This window comes from Dasypus novemcinctus, chromosome 1, assembly GCF_030445035.2.
Source record: "Dasypus novemcinctus isolate mDasNov1 chromosome 1, mDasNov1.1.hap2, whole genome shotgun sequence".
NCBI classification, from domain to species: domain Eukaryota; kingdom Metazoa; phylum Chordata; class Mammalia; order Cingulata; family Dasypodidae; genus Dasypus; species Dasypus novemcinctus.
In genome coordinates this window covers 161,873,833-161,897,876 of record NC_080673.1, presented here as the reverse complement: position 1 = coordinate 161,897,876, position 24,044 = coordinate 161,873,833, and the positions used below count along the sequence as shown (strand labels likewise).

The 24,044-nt window shown below is 36.8% G+C and overlaps 1 protein-coding gene across 1 annotated transcript in view; it reads right to left on the bottom strand.

The window, feature by feature from the left end:
• Positions 1 to 3,354: 3,354 nt before the first annotated feature.
• KCTD8 (potassium channel tetramerization domain containing 8) overlaps positions 3,355 to 24,044 on the bottom strand; it is a 317,873-nt gene continuing 297,183 nt past the window's right edge. Inside the window, exon 2 of the mRNA XM_004481331.4 lies at positions 3,355 to 4,698. Within this exon, the coding sequence (XP_004481388.1) occupies positions 4,238 to 4,698 (461 nt within the window). The 3' untranslated portion in view covers positions 3,355 to 4,237. The remainder of the gene's footprint in view (positions 4,699 to 24,044) is intronic.

The following is a 24,044-nucleotide window of genomic DNA, read 5'->3' as shown; positions in this document are numbered from 1 at the left end:
GGGTAATGTTTTTTAATCCACTCTACCAACTTATCATTTGATATACTTAAACATTTATGTTTAATATAATTATTGTTAGTTTATGGCTTATATCTGCCATTTATTTTGTGGTTTTGGTTTGTTCTCTCTGTTTTTGTTTGTTTCTTTTCTTTTTCTTGCCTTCTTGTGTTTTTTCTTAATCATTGGAATTGTTCCTTGAATTTTTATGATAACTGCTTTAAAATATGCATAATTCTAACATCTCGTTATCTCTGTATTGGCATCTATTGATTACCTTTTTTAAAATATTCAATTTGCAATCTTCCTGGTCTTGCTGTGACCAGTGATTTTTCTTTTGAAATCTGGGCATTTAGGGTATTTTGCTACGAACTTTCTGTTTTGGTTGGCTCCCTTTTGACACTACACAGGTAGGGAAATAATGGGTACCGTCTCATTAATGCTAAGTGGGCAGAAGTCCAGGTTCTCCATTTGGCTGCTGCTGACACATGAGATAGAGGGAAGGGGGACTCCCCATTAGTGCTGGGTGGGGATGGGAGTTTCAGTTCCCCATTCAAAGTCCACAGATACTTTTCTGGCTGGGAGTAGAGTACCTCATTATCATTCCCCTAGTGATCTCTATTGGTGCTACTGGTGGGAATTGCCCCATTAATGCTGAGTAGTAGTGGAAGTATTGACTCTACCTGGCCAACTCTGATAGCCATCTGGTTGGGGATGGAAATGCTTTCCCCATATTATCTGCACTGACACCACAGGAGAGGTGAGGCTTGTTATGACTCAGAGTGATGAAAGTACTGGGTCCCTCACCAGCCTTCTCTGACTCTACTCCAGTGTATGTGTGCATGGTGTGTGTGTGTGTGTGCATGAGGGGTGGGTGTTGGGATACCTGGCACAAGCCTGAAGTTTAGGCTTTGCACTTAGCTTGTGCTGCCATGTGTGGGAGTAAAGCCAATGTGTTTTCTGGGGGTTTGGCTGGAGAAGAGCAGTTTATTATCCAAAAGTTTTCTGTCTTGTTGGGTTGCCTTTTCCTGGTCCTTCACTAGAGAACAGGCTTTTGTTGGGGCTTGTTTTGTCTGCACTTGTTGGTTATTCAGTTACCATCTAATTTAGCTCCAACTCTGAGATATATGAGGCAAACAAGAAACAAAGAACTTATCATCATGTTGTTCCTTGGGTCCCAATACACTAGCCGGTCTTTCTTCTTCTCTCCTCCTTTCAAAATCTTAATTTGTTTTACAGATAATATCCAGAGTTACTAATTGTACTTAGCAGGAGAAATAAGAGAAAGTATATCTGCTCAATTTTATAAAATCAGAAATCTCACAATTAACTTTTATATATTTTTTCTTTATCTTAGCTAGCACTCAATATATTTCTACCTGAATTAACAACAGTAGTACATCAGGCCACAGGTTGAGTAGTGTCTACTGTATACCAAGGAAAATGTGAACTAAGTGGGGGAGAAGAAATACTCAACTTCAGGACCAGATTCCAAATCTTTTGACTTTTGGTGATCCTCTTGATTTTATCCCCTGCTTCTATGGAAAAGGAGACATTCACTTTTAACTCAGCTCACTTTCAATTCATGATATCCCCTTTTTTTCAGGGATGAGTCCCCCATCTAGCTGCCTCCCTTGATACCCTTGTAACCAGTTGATTCCAGTCAGTACTAGCCTCTGGTGACAGCATAATGGTTTGAGAGAATCAGCCTATAAGATTCCTCCCCAGGGCAATCACTGATGATTTTTATTTCTTGAATCTGTTAAAGTTTGCACCAAATGCTTTATTCACAGTAATTGCTCAATATACTATTATGGAAATGGATTCCCCTGCACCCACATAGCTTATAGCCATTAATCTAATTTAGTGAGAAGGACTGGAAAGATAGACATTCTCACTGGCATCACTTCTCTTATGGAGTAGAGAAATGAAGATCTGAAACAGTTCCTTATTTACTTGACATTATGATTTTATTTGAATTGTTATGTTGGAAAAAAGTAGAGCAGGGTGCAAGTTATTTTTCACATCTATTCCGTGCCCTTCATTGCTCAACTATGTATCAGAAGTAGCTGACCTCAACAAGTTAACATTTACTCAGCTCTGGTGCCAAACCACTTCCATTTACATTGGAACGACAGAAGGCATTGTGGGAAATTATTATGTAGGAGGAAGTGGGAAGCCAAGGTAATTCTCTCACACACATACACACACACACACACACACACACACACACACCTCACCCCTGCTTTGGGAGGCATCTCTGGAAATACAGCAATTCATTATTGACTATAACTAGAGAACCTGTACTTTTCTACTCCAAATCCCCCATCTGATATCCCTGGTACTTAGACTCTGGTAAGGTCACCTCTTCATTTTCCTTCAGCTCTAGGTTTGGTTGTGGTGATTTACTTCAATTATCTCATGTAAATCTTCTTGAAGATATTATTCAAGGATTTTTAAAAAATCCATTATTCATTATCCCCATTATCCCTAAGATCACACAGGTAGTAAATGATAGAGTTGAGGTTTGAACTGTGGCAATCTGACCACCAAGCTTGACCCACTCAACCAGTGTGTTGCAGCTACGTTAAGCTGTGTTGGATCTACCGATCTTCCCAGAGAAAAGTGCAGAACATGAAAGCAGCTCATATATATATTTTTAATATTCCACTGTAGATATTTTATGTAATGATGGAGTGAGAAATCTAAAAATATATACATACATGAACGTAGATTTCTTAAATTTGAGTAAATAATGCTTATCTCCCTGCATTGTAATAAAAGAAATGATACCAAAAGTGCTGCTCCACTTTCATTTTACCTAACCACAGAGGAGATTGAGCTCTCTAATTCTTCAAGTTATTTTTACCCTCTCTCAGCGTATTCCTTAGTGAAATTTCTCAAGATATTGTGTCTTTCTGTAGAGGTGGCAGAGCAAAATATGTGTGACTTATAATGAAAAAAAAAACTTGGTTTCCCATATGCAGCAACCAGGAAGAAATCACTTTTCAATGCAGCTGACCTTTTAGCTTGCTATTGACATTTTTGCCTTTTGATTTGTAAGAGGAAATTTCCCAATTGTTTTTGGAAAGGCTTTCAATCTGGTTGTCAGCTAAAATAAAATTTTATGCATTCTCAGATGATGGCTTTTTCTCTTGTGAGCTAAGGATTTATTAATCAATACCAAGGCTATCTAGATCTGACTCTATCTCTATTTTGAATTATATTTAAACTCTAACTTGTCAACATTAAGATTGAACAGATCCTTCTACTTCAACAGCTTGGAGTTTTAAAGGAAAATTGAAGGCAATATAACAATTGAGTATTTCTAAAGAAGAGTCAGTAGAAACCAAGGAATTATAATACATTTTCCTTTTTTAATAAATACATAAAGCTCTTTACCATTTTCTCTCAATTATTTTGATTAACATGATAATAGGATCTTTCAGAACATAATTATACCAATTTTCACAGCCTGATGTAAAGGACTCATTTCACAGAAATCATTTATGACTAGCATTAATAGATGAATGTTGATGCCATAACACAAGAGTATAAGGCATATTTACACCTTCTTAATATATAGAACACCATACACAGACACAAAAAGTCACAGATCTGGAACAAAAAAAATTCAGTCTCCTAGACAGCTTACATTTAGAGGCTTAGCCTGAAACTTTTTTTTTTTGCTTTAATTTTTGTAATATTTTCATTCCAAGCAACAAACAGATCTTCCCTTATTTCTGGTGATTTATCTGTAACATTGTGCTCATGCAAAAATAATACTTGTTTTATTGCATTAACATTTAAACAGTTTTGGTTTGGATCCTAATACCATCATCTAAAATTTTACTTGATGTTGCTTCATCCATATTGTCACTTTAGTTAATATGATATGATGATTTGTATTTGGTGAGATGCAAAATGACAAACATGTCCAGATGATCACAGTTCAAAAATCAAGAGTCCAAGATTCTTGATCATGCATATTTTACTTCCATTCTTGTAAAATGGTTTGAATCAGATATGCCATTTTTCATCAACATATATTGGCTTCATTTTCTCTTTTTTATTATATTTCTAAAACCAAAAACAGAATAAACAAAAATACTGTTCCACATCCACTGTTCACAAAAAGGAAGAGCAGCAAGAATCACACTGACCATTGTTAGGACATCAGTCAGGTGGTGACACTGTAGTAAACATTGAATGTTATTGAAATATTACAGGATTGTGATTACTATAACCCATACTTTTGTAACAGTTCAGACTGCCATTGGCGTTTGCGCTCTGGAAAATAATCTGGAATGTGGATCTTTTTAAAATCCTGAATACATTTTTTCATTTCTTCTTCTGCACTCAGCTTCTCACAGACTTTCTTTTTTGAAAGATTTGTTTCCCGGGACTTGCTGATGAGTGTCTGGAAGAGTTCACTATTTCTCCTTTTATCTGGTGGGGGCATCCATTGCACAGGTGCTTTTTTGGAGGGGCGATCCAATGTTAAGGTGTTGGGTTGGTGAGTTGCTGCCTGCTGGGCAGTGGATGCGTTGTCCTGTGGAGTGCTTGCCTCTGAGTGGCTGTCACAGCTGGAAGTAGAGAGCTCATTACATGATGTTCCACTTTCACTTCCTTTATCTGTGACTTTCTCATGTTTCCTATCTTCATGTTCTTGTTTAGGTGACATTATTTTCTGAGGTGGTCCTACAAAGTAAAAAGGGGTAGAACAATTGCATAAGAAGTGGGAAGGTCAAATTAAATAAACTTTATATTTTCTATATTAAACCAGGAATATTTATCTTAAGAAAAATGCTGTCTACTACATTAGTCTATATTTGAAGGATTAAATGAATATTCAGCACCTTCAATATACACTGACACACGCAGCATGCTAATTATCTATAACAATAAAATCTCACGAGATTTGCTTAATGATATTTCTGCCATATAATCAATAACTTAGGCTGAAAAGAAGATTTTTTAAAAAATTTCAGTTACTAGTTCCTGAAATCTGAAAAAAGATAGCATATGTAACTATTTTACTAGACCCATATCTGCTTTTACAGACACTTAGTTCATTTGCGTTCTAGCTACTGATATTAGATGCCCTTAGTGTATATATTTTGCCATTGTAAATCAGTAAAGTACTATTGCTATATTTTATAAAGTAGCAATATTTTCAAGGCCCAGAGGTATAATAGCATCATTTACACCTCCAAGTGGGAGACTGGTTTAAATCTGTTTATCCTTAGTCTCTTAATCTTGTTTCCTGTCTATTTCCTTGGAGAGAATTATGCAAGTACAGTAAGATACATCTGGGCCTAATATCACAATGAAAAAAATATAGTTGAAATATAGTGTTCTCTTAAAATACAAGGCTTACCATTTGAGGTAAATTACCTAGGAGGACAATTTTCAGAAAGTGATAGTTTGCCAAGATAATTACTTCAAATACTCAGTTTATTTCCAAGAGGGAGCATATTTTATTCTTCTTGACTTGACTATGGGATTAGGTCCTCCATTTAACATTTATTGAATATCACCACATACCCAGAACTATAATAAAACTTTGATTAACTAGAGCCCAACCATTCAGAAATCTAAGTTAGCCGATTTTATTTTTTCTTGAAGTCAACTTTTATGAAAAAATTATATAAATCAAAATGGAAGAAAGGCATAACTATTTTTAAACAGTTCCCCAGGGGAACTCTGTGCAGCCAGAGTTGAGAAAAAATTGCTCTAATTCACAGGGTTTCAGGTCTCAATCTTGGGCACATATTGGAATCACAGAAAAACTTTAGGTTTTTGCTGCCTTGGTCCCAACTTTAGGCATTTTCATTCAATGGGGTGCCACTTAGACACCAAGACATTCAAAATATTTTCAGGTGATTTCAATGTGCAGCCAACACTATAAATGTTTTGTCAGTATAATATAATAAAATGAGTTAATTCCCAACATTGGTAATTTATATTGCTCAACTGAATGAGAAGATAAACCAACAAAATGACTTTTCATTAAAGCACCTGCTGGGTACTTTTTTCTCTACTTAAAACCAGAAGAAACAAAAGTTGATAACAAAAATTTAGTTGGGTGGGATTAATGATTAAAACAACAACAGGAACAACAAATTCAGAACTTTCTGAAATGATGAACATATTCTATGTCTTGGTTGTGGTTATTGGTTATATGACTATATACATTTATGAAAACTTACAGAATTGTAGACCTAAAATGGGTGAATTTTAGTGTTTGCAATTATCTGACATAAAAAATTATCTGACATAAAAAAGTAAAATTAAATATGTACTTACTTGAGGGAAGGTCTTAACTAATATTTTATACTCCCTTTGCCTATAATGGAGTAATACTTAAACAAATGTTGATGCTTATAATTGTTTAGTAAAAGAGTGCACTAAAAGATTTCGGAAGCATTTGCAAGCACAAATAAAACAAAAAAATTTAAAAGTCTCTCCCATTTTCATTTATTTTAAGGAAGAATGGGAGTGAGGTTGAGAGATGGGGTAGGGAAACTGCACTTCTAACCTTCGGTGCTGAAAATTATCCAGCATGCTTACTCAAATTCATTTTCCACCCTCCTCTGCCTTAAGGGTTGATGGGCAAAAACTATGTCCTCAGATTCAGTTTGATTCTGGCTTAGTTTGATTTAGCCAATGGCACACTGCCTCCACTCCTCATCCCTAAAAAATCCCCACCCTAAGGAATGCTGAGATCTGGCCATAACCCTGGACAAAGAGGCACAGCCATGTCAGGCAATTCTCTTCCCCTTCCCCTCCACTCTCTTTCCCCCTCTTTCTCAATCCCCCCAGTTCTCCCCAATTCATATTCCAGTAAATTGAAGCTCACCTCCTCAGGCCTACAGGTGTTAACCATATCTGCTATAACTAGCCCTAGGATATAGCCCACCCTTCTGTAAAGTGTCGATATTAAACCTTTTTCACATTACTCAAATGGATGAGCCCTCTTTCTTCCCAGGACCCTGAATAATAGTCCCACTCTGGCCACCAGTGATACTCTTTCCTGAGTAGAGCAGGGTTACTTAACAAGGGATCCATGAGCTTGAATTGAAATTCAAAAAATCATTATTTTTGTGCAATGTGTTGCTGCGGGTGTGATATGTTTATTAAATAATACACAGTATAGTGTGGACTTAGTAAGGGGTCTGTGGTTTTCACCTGAATGGCAAAAGGGTCCTTGGAAGAAAGAAGGTTAAGAACCCTTGGATTAGAGGGTTAACATGTAGGATCGGTTTTTACTAACACTAGATTTTAGTGGCAATAGTATTGAAGAGAGAATGGGTTTGGAATCCTACTGACCTAGATTCAAATTCTGGTTCTGTGGCAGTTACTAGCCTTGTGGCCTTGAGCAAGATACTTAGCTCTGTATGTCTCAATTTCCTCATCTGTAAGGAAATTTTCTGGAGGGTTTGTATGTATGTGTTTATGTGGAATTGGGCAGTGTACATAGAGCAGATGCAGCATCTGTTTAATTATCTTTATGACTGAATGTGATTCCAAGCTGGCATGATACGTACTGGCCTATTACAACATAGGATATAAATAAATGTTTTATTTTCTCCTTCTGTTAATCTTTGGCTCTACTTTAACCAGAAATCCCTATCGGAGAATCATTTTCATTCCCAATAATGACAAAGGGTTAAAGTGCAAATACCTGAGTAAGCTAATTTACATTTAAGGATAAATGAGTGATGAGAAATCACTTCCTGCTAACAGGCATTTATAGAGATGCCTAGGCATTTAAGTAATAACATCAAAGTGGAAGGCTTTATTCACTGGGAGAAAACAATGTGAAATGACAGGTGCCAGGGAGGACACAGAGTCATATGAAGTCCATTCTTCAGATAAATAAGTTATATGATGCTATTATGCCCAATAGTTTTACAATTTATTCACGGAAATAAGCACCACCCCCTAAAACACATACACACAAATGCAGATATTACACAATACAACAGAAAACAATATAGGCATGATGGAAACAAATTGTTTTTGTAGTACAACAAGGAAAAACAAGGAAGAAATCTTTGAGGAGGACATGCTAAGCTATTAATCGTTCAGCCAACAGATTTGTACTGAGCACCTACTGTGTGCTGGGCACTGTAGTAAGATCTAGAGGAGACACAAAGATGAATAAGATATGGTCTGTGCTCTGATGACACTCACATGCAGAGAAAAAGATTTCCTGTGCTTTGTCAAGCATTCCTTTAACTACTTGAGAAGTCAAGGTAGGCCGCATTTCATCATTCTAACTCTGATTTCCTCACACTAGCTATTCTTCCAATTTCTTCTACAATTTCTTTGTCAATATTTACAAATATTCAATATATTTGTACATCTAGAAACTCTCAAATATTTGGACAATTAAATGTTCCACTTTTCATTTGACTATCTGCCATGAAGTAGCTATGATTTCCATCCAGGATTTAAGCATTTTCAGTGGGAATTATAGCCTTACCTAGGAGAAGTGAGAGACAGCTACCTCAATAGTGCCTCTCCATAATTATTTTTTATAGAATAGCCAGTACATATACACACATTATACTAATAATTCTCATTTTCCTTCAGTTAAAGAATAGCCATAGAAGAGCTGGGTCTGAGCTTGGCTCAATCACTTTAGGTACAGACTTTGTTGGGGTCATATAATCTCTCTCATATTTGGTCCTTTTTTGAAATTTGGGAGTTCACCCCTTAGTATATTCACGTTATAATGTTCTAGAATTCTAAATGATATAATCAATTGAAGGGATTGTTCAAGTTAAAAATTTCCAATAAATATTAACCATTAAGCATTAAAGCATTACTATGAATATAAATTATTTTCATGATACAAGCACACCTTTTTTTGAGTTCATTGACAAAAAGTATATTCATGAAAGTTATCAATGTAAGTGGAGGTTACAATGTAAGTACAAGCCATTGATTGCCTCCTTCCCACATGGAAGGGAGGTCCTGGATTTGGTTCCCAGTGCCTCCTAAAATAGAAGACAAGCATACAGAGAGCAGACAGTGAGAACAAAACAACAAGGGAGAGGGGAGACATAATGAATAAAATAAATCTTAGAAAATGTTAGCAACATTTGTGTACTTTACCAAATCTCTTCCTATCTCTAAAACTCTATCAGAGAGGGTGATGCTTAAGGCACCAGACTGGAGACTCTCTGGGTACACATTCCAGTTCCATAACTTACTAGGGCAAGTTACTTTCTTTGGGGCTTACTTTCTTTGTTAACTGTAATGTGCTGGTTTGAAGCTGTATGTACCCCAGAAAAACATATTCTTAAATGTAATCCATGCCTGTGGATGTGAACCCATTGTAAGTGGGACCTATTGATGAGGTTACTTCAGTTGAAGGTGTGGCCAACTTCAATCAGGATTAGCCTTAATCCTATTACTGGAGTCTTTTACAAGCAGAGTAAAATTCAGACAGAGAGACAGAGAAAGACACAGGAGGCAAGAAGCTGAACCCAGAAGAGAGGGAGAGATCAGTAGACACCGCCATGTACCTTGCTATTTGCCAAGCCAAGGACCAAGGATCACCAACAGCCAACTAAAGAACACCGGTCTTCTAAGAGAAAGCATTGCCTGGAATCCTTCATTTGGACTTTCATTTAGCCTAAAAACCATAAGCTAAAAAATTCCCATTGTTTAAACTGACTCAATTTCATGGTATTTGCCTGAGCAGCTTAGGAAACTACAACAAGTATGTCTCATGTTGTGTTGCTTTTTAACACACAAAAATGAAATGAGAATAGTAATACCTGGTCACATGACTATGATAAGGAACAAGTGCAATAATATATGTGAAGGCAAAATGTAAGTTGTAAAGTTCAATATAAAGTAAAATACTATTTATTTATGGTCTGAAGTCACTCACTGTATGTAGATTTTGGATTTAAGAAGCTATTGAATACTAAATCTTCATTCCAAAAAAGGAAGAAAATAAAATACAGAAACTCTGTTTTAAGTTATTAAAATGTGTGAATTAAAAGCAATATTAAAAGCATGACTTCAAACAAATAAACAAATAGAAAACACCATAAAGGGTCAAAACACATAAAACTGGGCAAGACACAGTTTTTTATTAATTTCATTGGGTTTTATTATACTGATACAAAAAGGAGGGAAGAGCTTTCTCCAGTCATTTGTGTGAATAGTGTGATACACAAATTATCAATATTTTTTGTCTTTAAAACAGGTATAGTTCTGGATGTGGGCATTTTCAAGAAGAGTACTTTCATATTTTCTATTTGAATACATAAGCATTTCGAAATGAAGTCTTCGTATACAACTGCATACTTGAATAAACCTTTTATTTTTAATCTCTTTACCTATCTAGTGATGATAAAAAAGACTTGGTTTGTAAAATGTGTCTGCAACAGGCCCAAATTCCCAGAAGGGGAATTACTCTTTAATAGTGCAAAGCTCAATGGTGTGTGAATGGTTATGTGGTACTTCAACGAAATGAACCAATCTATCTTAAATATTAGCACCACATGCCTCTAAGTATTAAGTACTTGAGTCAAAAGGGGAAAAAACACTTCATTTTGAGTCCACAAATTTTGGTTGTGCATGTATACGGCACCCTATGTATATGGCGTAGTGTAAATGGCATAGCATTGGTTACTGAAGATGGGACACGCAGAAACACACAGTTTTTATACCAAGTAGTTCAGGTTAATATGACAAGTGCATTAATGAAGATGTAACTAAAATTTGAGCAGGTCCTGAAGAAGAGAGCAAGGAGTGAATTGTGATTGGAGTGAGCAAAGGAATGGGGGTCATTTTTAATTCCTCAGTAAAATTCTCATACTAAATTGAAACTTAGAGGTCACATAAGGGATGCCTTAACTTAAAGAGTAAGAGAGACTTGAATGAATAAAAGTTAATTTATGTATGATAAAAATTAAACTTATTTCTTTATGGTTTCTATAATCTCCATTAATATTACTTAACCACTTTTACAGATCCATGGGAATGACAAATAAAAGGAAAGAAAAGTAGAGTCGTTTTAAAAGGAAATATGACGTATGCTCTTTTTTTCATCCTGACATGACTGGTTACTAACTCATACTTCTGATTCTCCCTGTACCAGTTAGGTTTTAGAGTACTTATTTATTTACAGTGTATCCCCCAGTCCTAAACTGAAAAAACTCTTTGAAGGCAGAAACTGTGCCTCTGCTAATTTGCTTAACCAAATTAACAAAATAATCTTCACTGCTCTGAATTGCTAGAGCAACTACTGACTATATCATTCATTTGATACTTACCATTTACCACATTAAATGTTACTAAATATTCACCTAAAAGGCCATAGAGCAGTAGGAATGTCCCCTAGCCCACCCTCCCCACAAAAAGTGTTCCCAAGATCACATTTCTGGTGCCTATATCCCACAAAAATATTAAAATTTTAATAAGGGCAGAGACTGGGTCTTATGTTTTCTTTATCACTCTGATATTTTGGAGCCTGATTTGTTTTATCAGAGAATCAACAATACTCATAAAGTGAACAAGTAAATGTAATCTAACAGTTGCAAAAACCGGGTTAGAAAACATATTTGTTTAGTGGAACATATACCAAGGGAGATTTTCAAAAGTAATCTCATTGCCTTCCTCTCATTCTACAAATAACTGTCTTCCTATGACTCAGCTATTTCTATAGATGATACCCAAGGTCAACTTTTGCTACTCCATGGCTTCATCTTTCATTTCCAATCAGTTGCCAAATCTTGTCAATTCTACCATTACAGTGGCTCTTGAACCTACCTCTTCATTTCTGTTCCAATTTTCACTGCTAAATCAGGTTTATTTTTCAGTGTCTCCCAACCAGTTTTCTGACTCTATTTTCCCAATCCGCACTATTCATCCTACCACTGCTAAATCTTTCTGAAGTATAATGCCATCAAGTATCACTCTTGTACATAAACCTTCTGAACATTTCTTCCTTACATAGAACACAATTAAAATACCAGACCTTGACACTGAAGACTGTCCCCAGTGTGACCCCAACTAACCATCCCAGCCAAAGCTTTATTACTCCTCTGTAAAACATCATACAGTGACCCAAACAGACTCCTTGTTCTTGGAAAATGCCTTGCTTTATTCATCCTCTTTCCCTCTCTCTTGGATTGTACTGTTTCTTTGCTCCTTTCCCCTAACAGCCATCCTTTAAAGCCAGTTCCAAATGTTGCTTTCAGAATAAAACCTTCCATTCTCTCACATTTGGATGTGATTTCTTGCTCCTTTATAGAACTACAGTTTCTTTGAAACTATCTCAAAGAACTGAGCCTATTTTGTCTTAAATAATAGTTATTTCTGTGCTCATTTTAACTTCCATCGCTGTCTTTTGCTCTTCAACACACACACTTACTTATGTACACACAAACACACCCACACCCACACCCACATCCAAAACATCCAAAACAATAGTCATTTATGGGACAGAGATTCTTTATAATTTGTAATTCCTAGAGTACTCACTCCACAGCTAGGCACGTAATAGAATCCAGGAACTGTTTGTTGAATTGAATTAAATGAAATTAATATTATGTATAAATGGGTGGCTAAGCATGTGGAGGATTGCTTCATTGTCAAAGAAGTTCTTTTACTTTTGTTTCATTTAGTTTCAACTAAAAAAAATAAACACAGGTATAACTAAGCTTAATGGGTGCAATGAAAACAAACAAATAACAACAAAAACAAAAACAAGGGAGTAAAAAAAGTAAGATCTTTAGCAGCGAGGTATAATAAGGACCTCAAAATCACTGTAGTTAGTGAAAAAGGCATTCCTTGGGAAAGTCTGTACCTGATCCTTTTTAGGTTATTAAAGAGAAAGAAAAAATATCTGGGACCATATATAATAGGGATAAAACTCTTTTCTTTGTTTTATAAGTGCATTCAATATCTCTTATTTGGTTGTACTTAATGCTTGTAACTAAATTCCTCTTTTTAAAAAAAGCATTATTAAGTGTCTGCCCTTCCTCTCAGTAGTCCTATCACATGCAAAATAATTTAATACACCTTGTAAAATGTTGTCATTTAAATTGATCTCACACAGAGTTGGACTCAGTTGTGACTTCTCTATATGTGCCTCTTCTGTCCCTTCTATTTGAATCTATAGTTGGTGCTGGAGTTGGTAGGTATATGTCCAAGAGACTTGAATCTCTAGGCTGTCTATATGCCAGCTGGACCCTGAGCCTCAGTGGACTTGCAACACCTACTTTCCAGTTCATTGGTCTCACCCAGGACAACTAACAAGGAGGTGAGGAGGGATAACCACCACACCAAGGAACCAAGAGAGTACACAACTGCAAGAGAGTCCCATACATCAACCATATGGGATCGAGGCCCCCTCTCAATTAGAGGTAGGTGAGCATCACCATCTTAGAATCCTCAGGACTGGGGAACAAAATATGGACTAGAGTGGTCTTAGTGATATTCTACTATGGACTTATTTGTGATTCTAGCAATGGAAGAAATTATATCATTGATGTAGAGACAGTGACCACTTGAGATGCTGAAGTCAGGGAGAAGGAAAAAGAAGTGTAACATGTGGGCATTTTCAGGGCCTGGAATTGTCCCAAATGTCATAGCAATTACAGATACAGGCCATTATATATCCTGCCATAACCTACAGAATTGAGTGGGAGAGAGTGTAAACTACAATGCAAACCATAATCCATGCTTAGTGGCAATGTTCCAAATGTGTTCATCAATTGCATGAATGTACCACACTAATGAAAGTAGTTGTTAATGTGCAGAAAGGTGGGAGGTGTGGGGAGTGGGGCATATGGGAATCCCTCATATATTTTTGTGCAATATTTTCTGTAATCTAAGTATCTTTTTTAAAAAATAAAAAATACATAAAAAAAATTGACCTCACATTTTAGCCTCAGGGGTTAGGAATCAATGCCACATTCCCAATTTTTGTGCCACAAAAGAAATCAAAACAAACTCCATAAAGAGGCCCAGGCTCCATTCGGACACTGGAATTAAGACTGAAAAATAACTCCCTGCTCATTCCCAGGATTCCACTTCTGCATCTACCATTCCTTAATACTGAGACTTCCTTCACATGCCTAGGTAGCCAACTTCTTCTAAAATGGCCTTCTTTTCACAGGTATGTACTATATGAGTAGGATGATTTATCTGGTTTTCAAATGTGGATCATAATACCTATGAGGTGCATGGGAAGGATTAATGATGTCTCTACAACATGTTGATGATTCTGGAAGGGAAAAAAAAAAGAGCACCCTATAAATAATGGTTGAGGGGGGTGCAATTATGATGTGCTATTTATAACAAATTTATATGAACATAAAACATGCTGGTTGCAAATTATCGCTGCTTGTTATGAAATACTAAGCAGCAGCCTGAGGTCTGAGAAATGCTCTCAGTGACAACAGGGAAAGCAGAGGTTATATGAAGACAAAATACAGGTGACTACTTGGGTTCCACAACCAGTAGCAATCACGGGAAGAAAGCCATAGCTGAGATAATTGTTATTTGGTGGATCACTTCACATCTTGAGTTCCTGTCTGCCAGTAAATGTTTTCTTTTCACGCATTCCCAACAATGTTCAAAGAGATGCAACTTCTTGCAGCTGCCATAACATTTAGTGTATATATTCAAACTTCTATTTTCACTCTGAGATTTATAAAAATGTGCCTATTATGGAGGCAGCTCAGTATGGAAAGAAAATAGAAGCACTTATGCTTACAGAAAAGGTAAATTTCATTTTATGATACATTTTGGGGAAAAAATGGTTCTCAAGCTTTAAAAATAGCAAAAGTGGGCTTAAACTGAAGTTCTGACAACTACTAGCTAGGTGTCAAAATGTATCTTTAGGACTCATTTTCCTATTCTTCTTAAGAGGGATTAAAAATATGGCATCTCCTTCATAAGGCTGCTTTACGTCAAGACATGCACAATAGAGAGCCCTGTGGTAGGCTGACAAGGGCTCTCCAAAAGGTATCATTTCCTAACCCCTGGAACCTGCATATATTACCTTATTTAGCAAAGTCTTTGTAGATGTGATCAAGTTAAGGATCCTGAGATGGGGAAATATCCTGGATTATCTGGGAGGCATTAAATGCAATTACATGTATCCTTCTAAGAGGAAGGTAGAGAGAGAGGGAGCAACGTGACCACAGACACAGAACCTGGAGTGATGCTATAAGTTAAGCCTTCAGCACCAGAAGCCAGAAGAGGCAAGGAAGGATGGTCCCCTAGAGCCTCTGATGCAACCATGGACCTTAGGACACCTTGATTTCCTCCCATTGAAACAGCTTTTATACTTCTGGCTTCTGGAACTTTGAAATAATAAAAGTCTCATTTTAAGCCACCAGGTTTGTGGCAGTTTGTTATAACAGCCATAGGAAATGATCCCATGTAGTCTAATACCTGGTCCTTGGTAGATGTTAGTATGTCATTTTATGTAAGTAAACATATTATCCTCAGTAATGGGAGGATGTTGTTTCTGAATTATAGGACTTTATTTTCTTGATTAAAATAAAAGCTCATGCACTCTGCCAGATTGGCACCCTGTTTCTGTTTAAGCTCCTCTGGTAATGATAAATCTGTAATATCTTGCTGTGAATCATTCTACTTAGGGATGTCCCTAATGTTAACGTATTAGTCAACCAAAAGTGTGCTGATGCTAAGTACCAGAAATCTGTTGGCTTTTATAAAGGCTATTTATGTGGGGTATAAGCTTAAGGATACCAGGCCATAAAGAGTCCAACTCAAGGTACCATAAGACATACTTTCTCACCCAAAATCATTTGCCATGTGTTGAAGCAAGACGCAAGGTGATGTCTGTAGCCTTCCTTCTTCCACTTAAGGCTTCATGGTGTCAGCTTCTTCCAGACTCAGTTGTAGGCTGGCATAAGGATGGTCTTTCTTCCCAGGCCTCATTTCTTTCCAGGCTCAGCTGCTCTCTTCTCTTTAGGCTGCATCTTTCTTCCTGGGATAGCAGAATTCTCTGTGTATCTTCTCTGTGTATCTACTTCTCTGTGTGAGAGTCTGTTTTATCAGCCCAGAAGAGGGCTATGATTCAATGCTGAGTTGCACTTTAATGATGTGGGTGAATTTAAGCATGGCCTAGTCCCTACTTAAACTCCAACATCCGTTTTCTATTACTTCCTTCTCTTAAAGCAAAATTAGAAAAATTAATATTATCCTCAAAGTTATGTTTTCTTGTTTTCAATGCTTCACTTATGCAAATAACAGATTTATTTATTTTTATTTTTTTAATGTCACATTAAAAAAATGAGGTCCCCATATAGCCCCCACCCCCTTCACCCCAATCCTTCCACATCAACAACCTCTTTCATCAATGTGGCACATTCATTACATTTGGTGAATACATTTTGGAGCACTACTGTACCACGTGGATAGTGGTTTACATTGTAGTTTACACTTTCACCCAGTCCACCTAGTGGGCCACGGCAGGCCCTACAATGTCCAGCAACTGTCCCTGCACTACCACCCAGGACAACTCCAAGTCCTGAAAATGCCCCCACGTCATATCTCTTCTTCCCTTTCCCTATCCTCAGCAGCTACCATGGCCACTTTCTCCACATTAATGCTACATTTTCTTCCATTACTAATCACCATAGTTCCAGAACAGAATATCAGTAAGTCCACTCTAATCCATACTCTATTCCTCCATCCTGTGGACCCTGGGATGGTTATGTCCACTCCACCTCTATATCGAGAGGGGCCTTAGATTCCACATGGATGATGGATGCAATTCTCCTGCTTGCAGTTGTAGGCACTCTTGGCTCCCTAGTGTGGTGGCTGATCTTCTTCACCTCCCTGTTAGCTGGCTGGAGTAAGTTCATTAAACCAGAGGGTGGAAGTTGCAAGTCTGTTGAGGCTCAGGGTCTGGCTATCACATGGACAGTCCAGAGATTCAGGTCCCCTGAGCATACACCAAAACCCAGCGCCAACCACAGATCCAGTAAAAGTAACAGGAGAGGCTTGTGAACAAAGATAACAAACCATACTTGTATGCTGGAGAAAATTCTTTATTGACTGGGTTTATATGAGTGTATGAGAATATATTTGGCACACCTATCTATCTTTTGTAATAGAGTCCTAGCCCCAGGAATAGAGGAGTAGATTTATAACTCAGAATGGGCCAATCATTAAATCTTATCCACCCAGCTCCATGCTCTAAGGCAAGGAAGAGGGTAGAGAAGACAAATAATCAAGGTGATTCAATAACAGGATATCCATAGGATTCTTTAATCTATTGATAGGGGAGGGGGAGAAAGACAGGCCTTTAAACTCTTCAAAAAGCATCAGATGTGACTGCTGGTGAGTAAATCCCCCCACCCCCAGGTACAGTAGAAAAGAATGAGAATTGAGGGACAAAAAGTTCTAACAGTGTTTGGGAGACTAGAACCAATGATCCCTCTGGCTAGCTCTGCCAGTTAGACAAGTAATTTAGAGCAAATAAAGTATTTTTCTCTTGAGAGGAATTCTTTCTATAAACCTGTGTAGATACTTTATTAGATTAAAAAACCCTGAAATATAACTGAAGCCTCTTTTCCTGAAGCAAGTTGAGTGATGTGTTGGTTGTATTTCCCATTAGAAAACTCTAACACAAACTTAATGTTTAATGTGTATATATAACTCTTGTATTCATATTTTAAGATGTTGATCAAAAAGTTGGGGAAATTTGGAGTGAGTTAGGCAGAAAAACATATGTTTGTATTTATGAACAAATCTGTCACAGTAATATATACAGTTGAAAGAATCCCAGGGATTTATTATTGTTATACTAAAAAGGTCCTATACCACATCTCTGTTTTTGAACCTGTGTCCAGAGAGGATGAGGTACTATTATTAACCTAGACTGGGTTCTTGATCCATTCCTGTATCCTGGGGGATAGGGTTTGTTTCATGAAGTAGACAGTTGTACAAGGTAAACACACAGACACACATACTGACACACAGAGCCAATACATATTTTATTGTCTAAGTTTGCCAGGACTGCTATGGAAAATACCATAAACCAGGTGGATTGAACAATTGTTAGTCTTACAATTTTGGAGACTAGGAGTCCAACATCAAGGTATTTGAAGGCCATGTTTTCTCCAAAGTTTGTAGCATTTGGATGGTGGTTCCATCTCTGTCTCCATCACAGGGTAATCTGTGATGGAGGCACAATCTCTTTGTTTCCTTCTCTGTTTTCTACTAACTGACTTCATACAAATTTCCTCTACTTACAAAGACTCCAGTCACATGGATTAAAGCCCACCTGCATTCAATCTGGCCCCACCATTTCTAATAAAATTTCAAAGGTCTTATTTATAAATGATTTCACACCCCTAGGACTGGGAGGTAGGGCATGAACATGCCATTGTTAGGACATGATGTAATCTACCAGATCTATTATGCCCATGTGGTTAAATACAGAAATCACCATCTTTTGTTGTAAAATAAGAGTTTCACACCATGCCATAGCACTGTGTCACTGTGTGTCACCTTTTTCTGTGTAGCTACCAGGTAAAGGCAGAAATAAACTTAGTAATGGAACCCAGACAAGTTTTACTTAGTTCATATATTATCAAGTGAGTCAAAGGTTGTAATAAAATTGAACATTTATTGAGTGCTTACTATGGGCCAGGCACCATGCTAAGTGCATTATATGTAGAACCTCATTTAAGTCTCACCATAACCCACCCCCCAAAATAGGTACAAACTTTGCCTATTTTACACAAGATGAAGCTGAGGCTCAGAGTGGTTATCTAACTTGACTATGGCTATATTTGGAAAGAGACAAGATTCACACCAAGATCCTAGTGATTTCAGAATATATGCTGAGTTGAACTCTGAGATATGCTGCCTCAGAATGCTGAAAATGATGTTAAAACTAAGCTTCCCTGAAACCCTCAATTAGAATTACAATTACTCAATTATTTTTACCTTCAAGCTCTGATAAACTTTAACTGAAATACGTATTTGTGAACATGGGATAAAAGTGTATCACTGTACCTGAGGTACTAGACTTTCGTTTTTTATTATCTTTATTTTTTTTAATGTTACACTAAAAAAATATGAGGTCCCCATATACCCCCCACCCCACTCACCCCACTCCTCCCATAACAACAATCTCCTCCATTATCATGAGACATTCATTGCATTTGGTGAATACATCTCTGAGCACTGCTGCACCACATGGTCAATAGTCCACATTATAGTTTACACTTTCTCCCAGTCCACCCAGTGGGCCATGGGAGGACATACAATGACCAGTAACTGTCCCTGCAGTACCACCCAGGAAAATTCCAAGTCCTGAAAATGCCCCCACATCACATCTCTTCTTCCCACTCCCTACCCTCAGCAGCTACCGTGGCCACTTTAATTCATTTGCAATGTGGTATTATTTTGTATAATGTCTAGCATTTTAATGCATAATAAATTACAAAAGTCTGCCTAAACATATGAAAATGTGGGCTGCACTTCTTAACTTAGTTCATTGTAACTATCTCTGGCACCAAACCACTCTCACGAAGTGTAATGGTTAAGTTCATGTGTCAACTTGGCCAGGTTAGGATATCCAGTTGTTTGGTCAAACAAGCACTGGCCTCTTATTGTGAGGATATTTTGTGGACTTAAGTCATCAGTAAGTTGATTGCATGTAGGGATGATTACATCTACAGTCAACTGAGGAGACTGCCTTCAACAAAGAAGTCTCATGCAATCAGCTGAAAGCTTTAAAAGGAGAAACGATGAGTTCAGCAATACAGAGAGAAATTTTCCATCTTTACTTCAGCCAGCCAACTACTCCTGGGGAATTCACTGAAAAACCTGCATTGGAGTTCCCAGCCCATGGCCCATCCTGCAGAATTTAGACTTGCCCATCCCCACAGTTGCGGAGACAATTCTTATAAAAATCTCATAATATTTAAAGATATCTCCTATTGGTTCTGTTCCCTAGAGAACTCTAACTAATGCACCTAGCAATCTCTGTGCATTTCAATTGTTTCCTAATTTGAAAGTAAGTGCTTCACTGCAATATTCTCTAAAATGTACTTTTTTGTGAATTAAGACCAATCTAAAAAGTGATTTTACATTAATTGGATAGGCCCAGGCCAAGAAGCAACTATGATATAAAGGAAAATTCTATTTTTAAATGAACACTCCTACTATAAAATTTACAGAGTGAAAATAATTAGGAAAACAGCTAAGAAGATGTCGAGTTAGAGAAGGAATAGAGGGAATGAGGGAATTATCTTAGGACTCATAACTTGTCAGGTACTATAATTTCCAAAATACCAGAATTACATTTATATGTAAAGCACCTTTAAGAATAGTCTTTTTAATTATGTGCACCTCTTGATCAGGAAAATTTCTGACAAGGCCAGAAATTCCTGTTAATAACTTTCAAAGCATAATTAAATAATGAGCAGATTCTATCAGGGTTGAGATGCCTTGAACTTTTCATGTCAACTCATACTGTACTTTTGTCTAGATCTAATATTTCAATAGCAGCAGAAACACCACACTACTCTTCTGACATTAAATCCTTACAGATTAAGGGAAAAATTATGCACTGGTGCTAATGAAACCATTTTAATATAAAAAAGATGTACTAGTAACACCTTCTATGTGGATCAGTGAAAATGCCTATTTCTAGGAAGAATTTGCACTTGAAACAGTTTTGGAAAACCAGGTTTATTTACAAGATGTATTAATGGCTTTACATTAAAAGCTTGAAGATAGAAGTTTTTAATATATCATTTATAGCATCTACTCTCAGTATGCTGCATATTAAATAACTCTATATGAAGCACTAAGAAAACAGGATTCACAGAAATGAGTGTTTTGCTTTGACTTCATGTACTTCAGTGAAAGCAATCTGGAGTGTCCACTCTTTGTTAACATGCACAAAAATTACTTAACAGAATTATATGCTATTTGAGTGAAAAATTCAAATTTCTTTGAGAGTGTAGTTCTCATAAAAAGGACTGAGTATAAAGCTCACCAATTAAATGAGAATTATGATTTATATCATAATGTTTTTTATATAATAGTGCTGGATATTGGCATTAGAAGAGCACGAAAAAAAAATCTGTTTAACCAATGTTTAGAGACTCACAACTCCTTTATGGAAATAATGGGCTACTTTGTTGGCCTTTAATAGTCTGTGAACAGTTTTGCAAGTGAAATGCAAAGCCAAAGCCAAAGAGCAGAAGAAGTCTTAGATAATTCTGATTATGATGACCAAAGAGCAAATTAGAAATGGTGGTTTTAAAAAAAATCGATTGTTATCTACCAATTTATTATTTCTGCTGACAATGGGAAAATATACATATAAATTTAAAAACCTTATAATTAAAATCTGCAGTATTATGACTCCAAATGGTTCTATGTTTTAATCACCTCATTAATAAGGAACATATTGCTTTATAATACAATTTTTGGTAATTCAAGTTTATTTAAAAATGCTATGTTTTAGCAACATGAATTCTAGAGAACTCAAGTCATTTCAGAGAAAATGAATTAAAACTATACATTTTATTAGCATTATGTGTTTATAAAGTATCATTGATGAAACTGGCATCATGCTTGATCCAGTACAGACTATAGAACTTGGCCATCCCTAGTGTATTATAGTATAGAGAAGATAGGAAAAAAAATTTGGAGAGGACTGGATCAAGATAGCAGGATAAAGATATGTAAGTATTTTCCTATCTCTTCCCAAACTCTCTAAAACAGTAGAAGGGGAAGGAGTATGGATAAGGAGAGAGAAATGGAAAGGGAAAGAGGAAGAGAATGGGGAGAGAGTAATTTTGATTGGTAGGAAGTATATGGGATCAGTCTGAAAAGAGTAGGAAAAAAACAATAACTTGGAAAACTCAAAGGAATAAATGAACAGAATGGTAGGTAAAACTCTAAACCCAGAATAAAAGTAAAGGAAGGAATAATGGGCTAGTTGTCAAAAGAGCTGTACCTTGTTTAAATGCCTGGTCTGGTCCATTCTTTCAGCATAAGGCAGCAGAAGCACTGACCCCAGGATTAAAAAAAAAAAAATTATGAAAAAAAACAAAACATCACCACCACTACCAACTGTCCTCTAAAGAGAGTCAACTATCTTGTTCCTGGGAAGAACTCCTTCACTGGCTGTGGGAGCAAGACTTTGAGGTAATTTCAGAAATGAAATGCTGATATGAAAGTATTTCTTGGGGACAAAGTATTTTAGGACAAAATGATTGATAATAAAATGAACAAGTAGAAGAGCATGACTAAAAATCAAATTAATGATCTGGAATTAAATGTCAATGAAATTTCTTAGAATTTCCAGAAAAATGATAGAGATAAAAGTACAAGAGGAAAATCAATCTAGTATGTTCACCTATATCCAACAGGAGCTCCAAAAAGGCAAGATTAGCATGAAAGTAGTAGCATTAAGAATGGAAGAAATTGTAGAAGAAAATTTTTCAGTTGATAATAGGTGTACCTTTTCAGATAGAGAGGCTGAATTTTAAGAAACATAAATTTAAAAAGTAATAGCCATACCTAAATGTACCTCAGTGAAACTGTAGAACCCCAAGAATAAGGAGAGAATTCTAAAAAATTTCCAGAGGAAAATAAGGCATCCTAAAGACAAAAGAATAAGGAAAAATTTTAGCTTGACAGTATCACTGTCCACTCTAATTTCTGGAAGACCATGAGTCAGACTCTCTGAAGGTTTTAGGAAAAAATATTTTGAAATTAGAGATCTATTGCCAGGTATCTTAGCTTTTAAGGGTAAAGGGAAAATAAAATTTTATCGTGGAGTCACTCAAATATTTTACCATTCATAGGTTCTTAATGAAAAAATGAATCAAGGTAAGACTATGGCAAAAAATGAAAATTAACTCACTCATTCTGTGATTTAAACACTCAGTAAATATTTATTGAGAACCTAATATGTAGCAGACACAGTACTATTCAATGGGAGAAATATGGGGACTAGACAAGGAAGTTAGCAATCTATTAATGAAGAAATTAGATATTAATTTAAAATTACACAAATAATGTAGAATTACAACAGTGATAAGAACTGTGAAGGAGTGCTGGTATGTTAACTGGTACCAGGACCACATACTTTAGGAATTTACAAATTTCAAAATGTAAAGAAAGGGCCTCTCTCAGGAAGGGATCACAGAACTAAAGAAAATATAGAAAGTACTGGGTGACTAGGGTTGGGAAGAACACCACAGGAAGACAGAAGAGTGAGCATCATGAAGGCCCCATTTGCATGGAAGTGTGACAAGGTGGAAGAACTACATAGAGGCAGCACTACTGGAGTATGGTCCAAATTGTACCACAGCGGTTGCAGGGGACAGATCATTCCAGGTTTTATAAGGTACCATAAGGAAATTGAATGTTTATACAATGAAAAAAGGGAAAATACCAGAGCAATTTAAGCCTGGGGAGGTAGGGAAAATGATCAAATTTACATTTTGTAATGATCATCCTGAGTATTGAGTAAGGAATGGCTTTGGAAGGTAACGAGTGGAAGCATGCAGGACAGAAGAAGTTAGAAGCCTTTCACTGTTTTCTAGGTGAGAGATGGTGACACATTAGACTAAAATCCTGGTAGTAGGAAGCGGATGTGGCTCAAGTGGTAGAGCTTCCACCTACCATATGGGAGGACCTTGGTTCGATCTTTGGGGCCTCCTGGTGAAAAAGAAGAGAAAGTGTGCCTGCATGGCAAGCTAGTGCCGCACGAGGGCCTGTGTGGTGAATCAGTACCTTGTGTGAGTTATGCAGCAAGAGTGACCTCATGGTGAGCCAGTGCCCCGAACAAGTGAGTCATGCAGCAAGTTGATGATGTATTAAAAGAGAGACAAGGGGAGAGTCAAGGCGAAGTGCAGCAGAAACCAGGAACCAAGGCAGTGCAACTGACAGGGAACCTCTCTCCCCATCAGAGGTCTCCACGATAGAATCCCGGTGAATCCTAGAGGAGAGAAAATGAGAAGAGATGACAACATAGACAGCAAAAATAGCAGAGT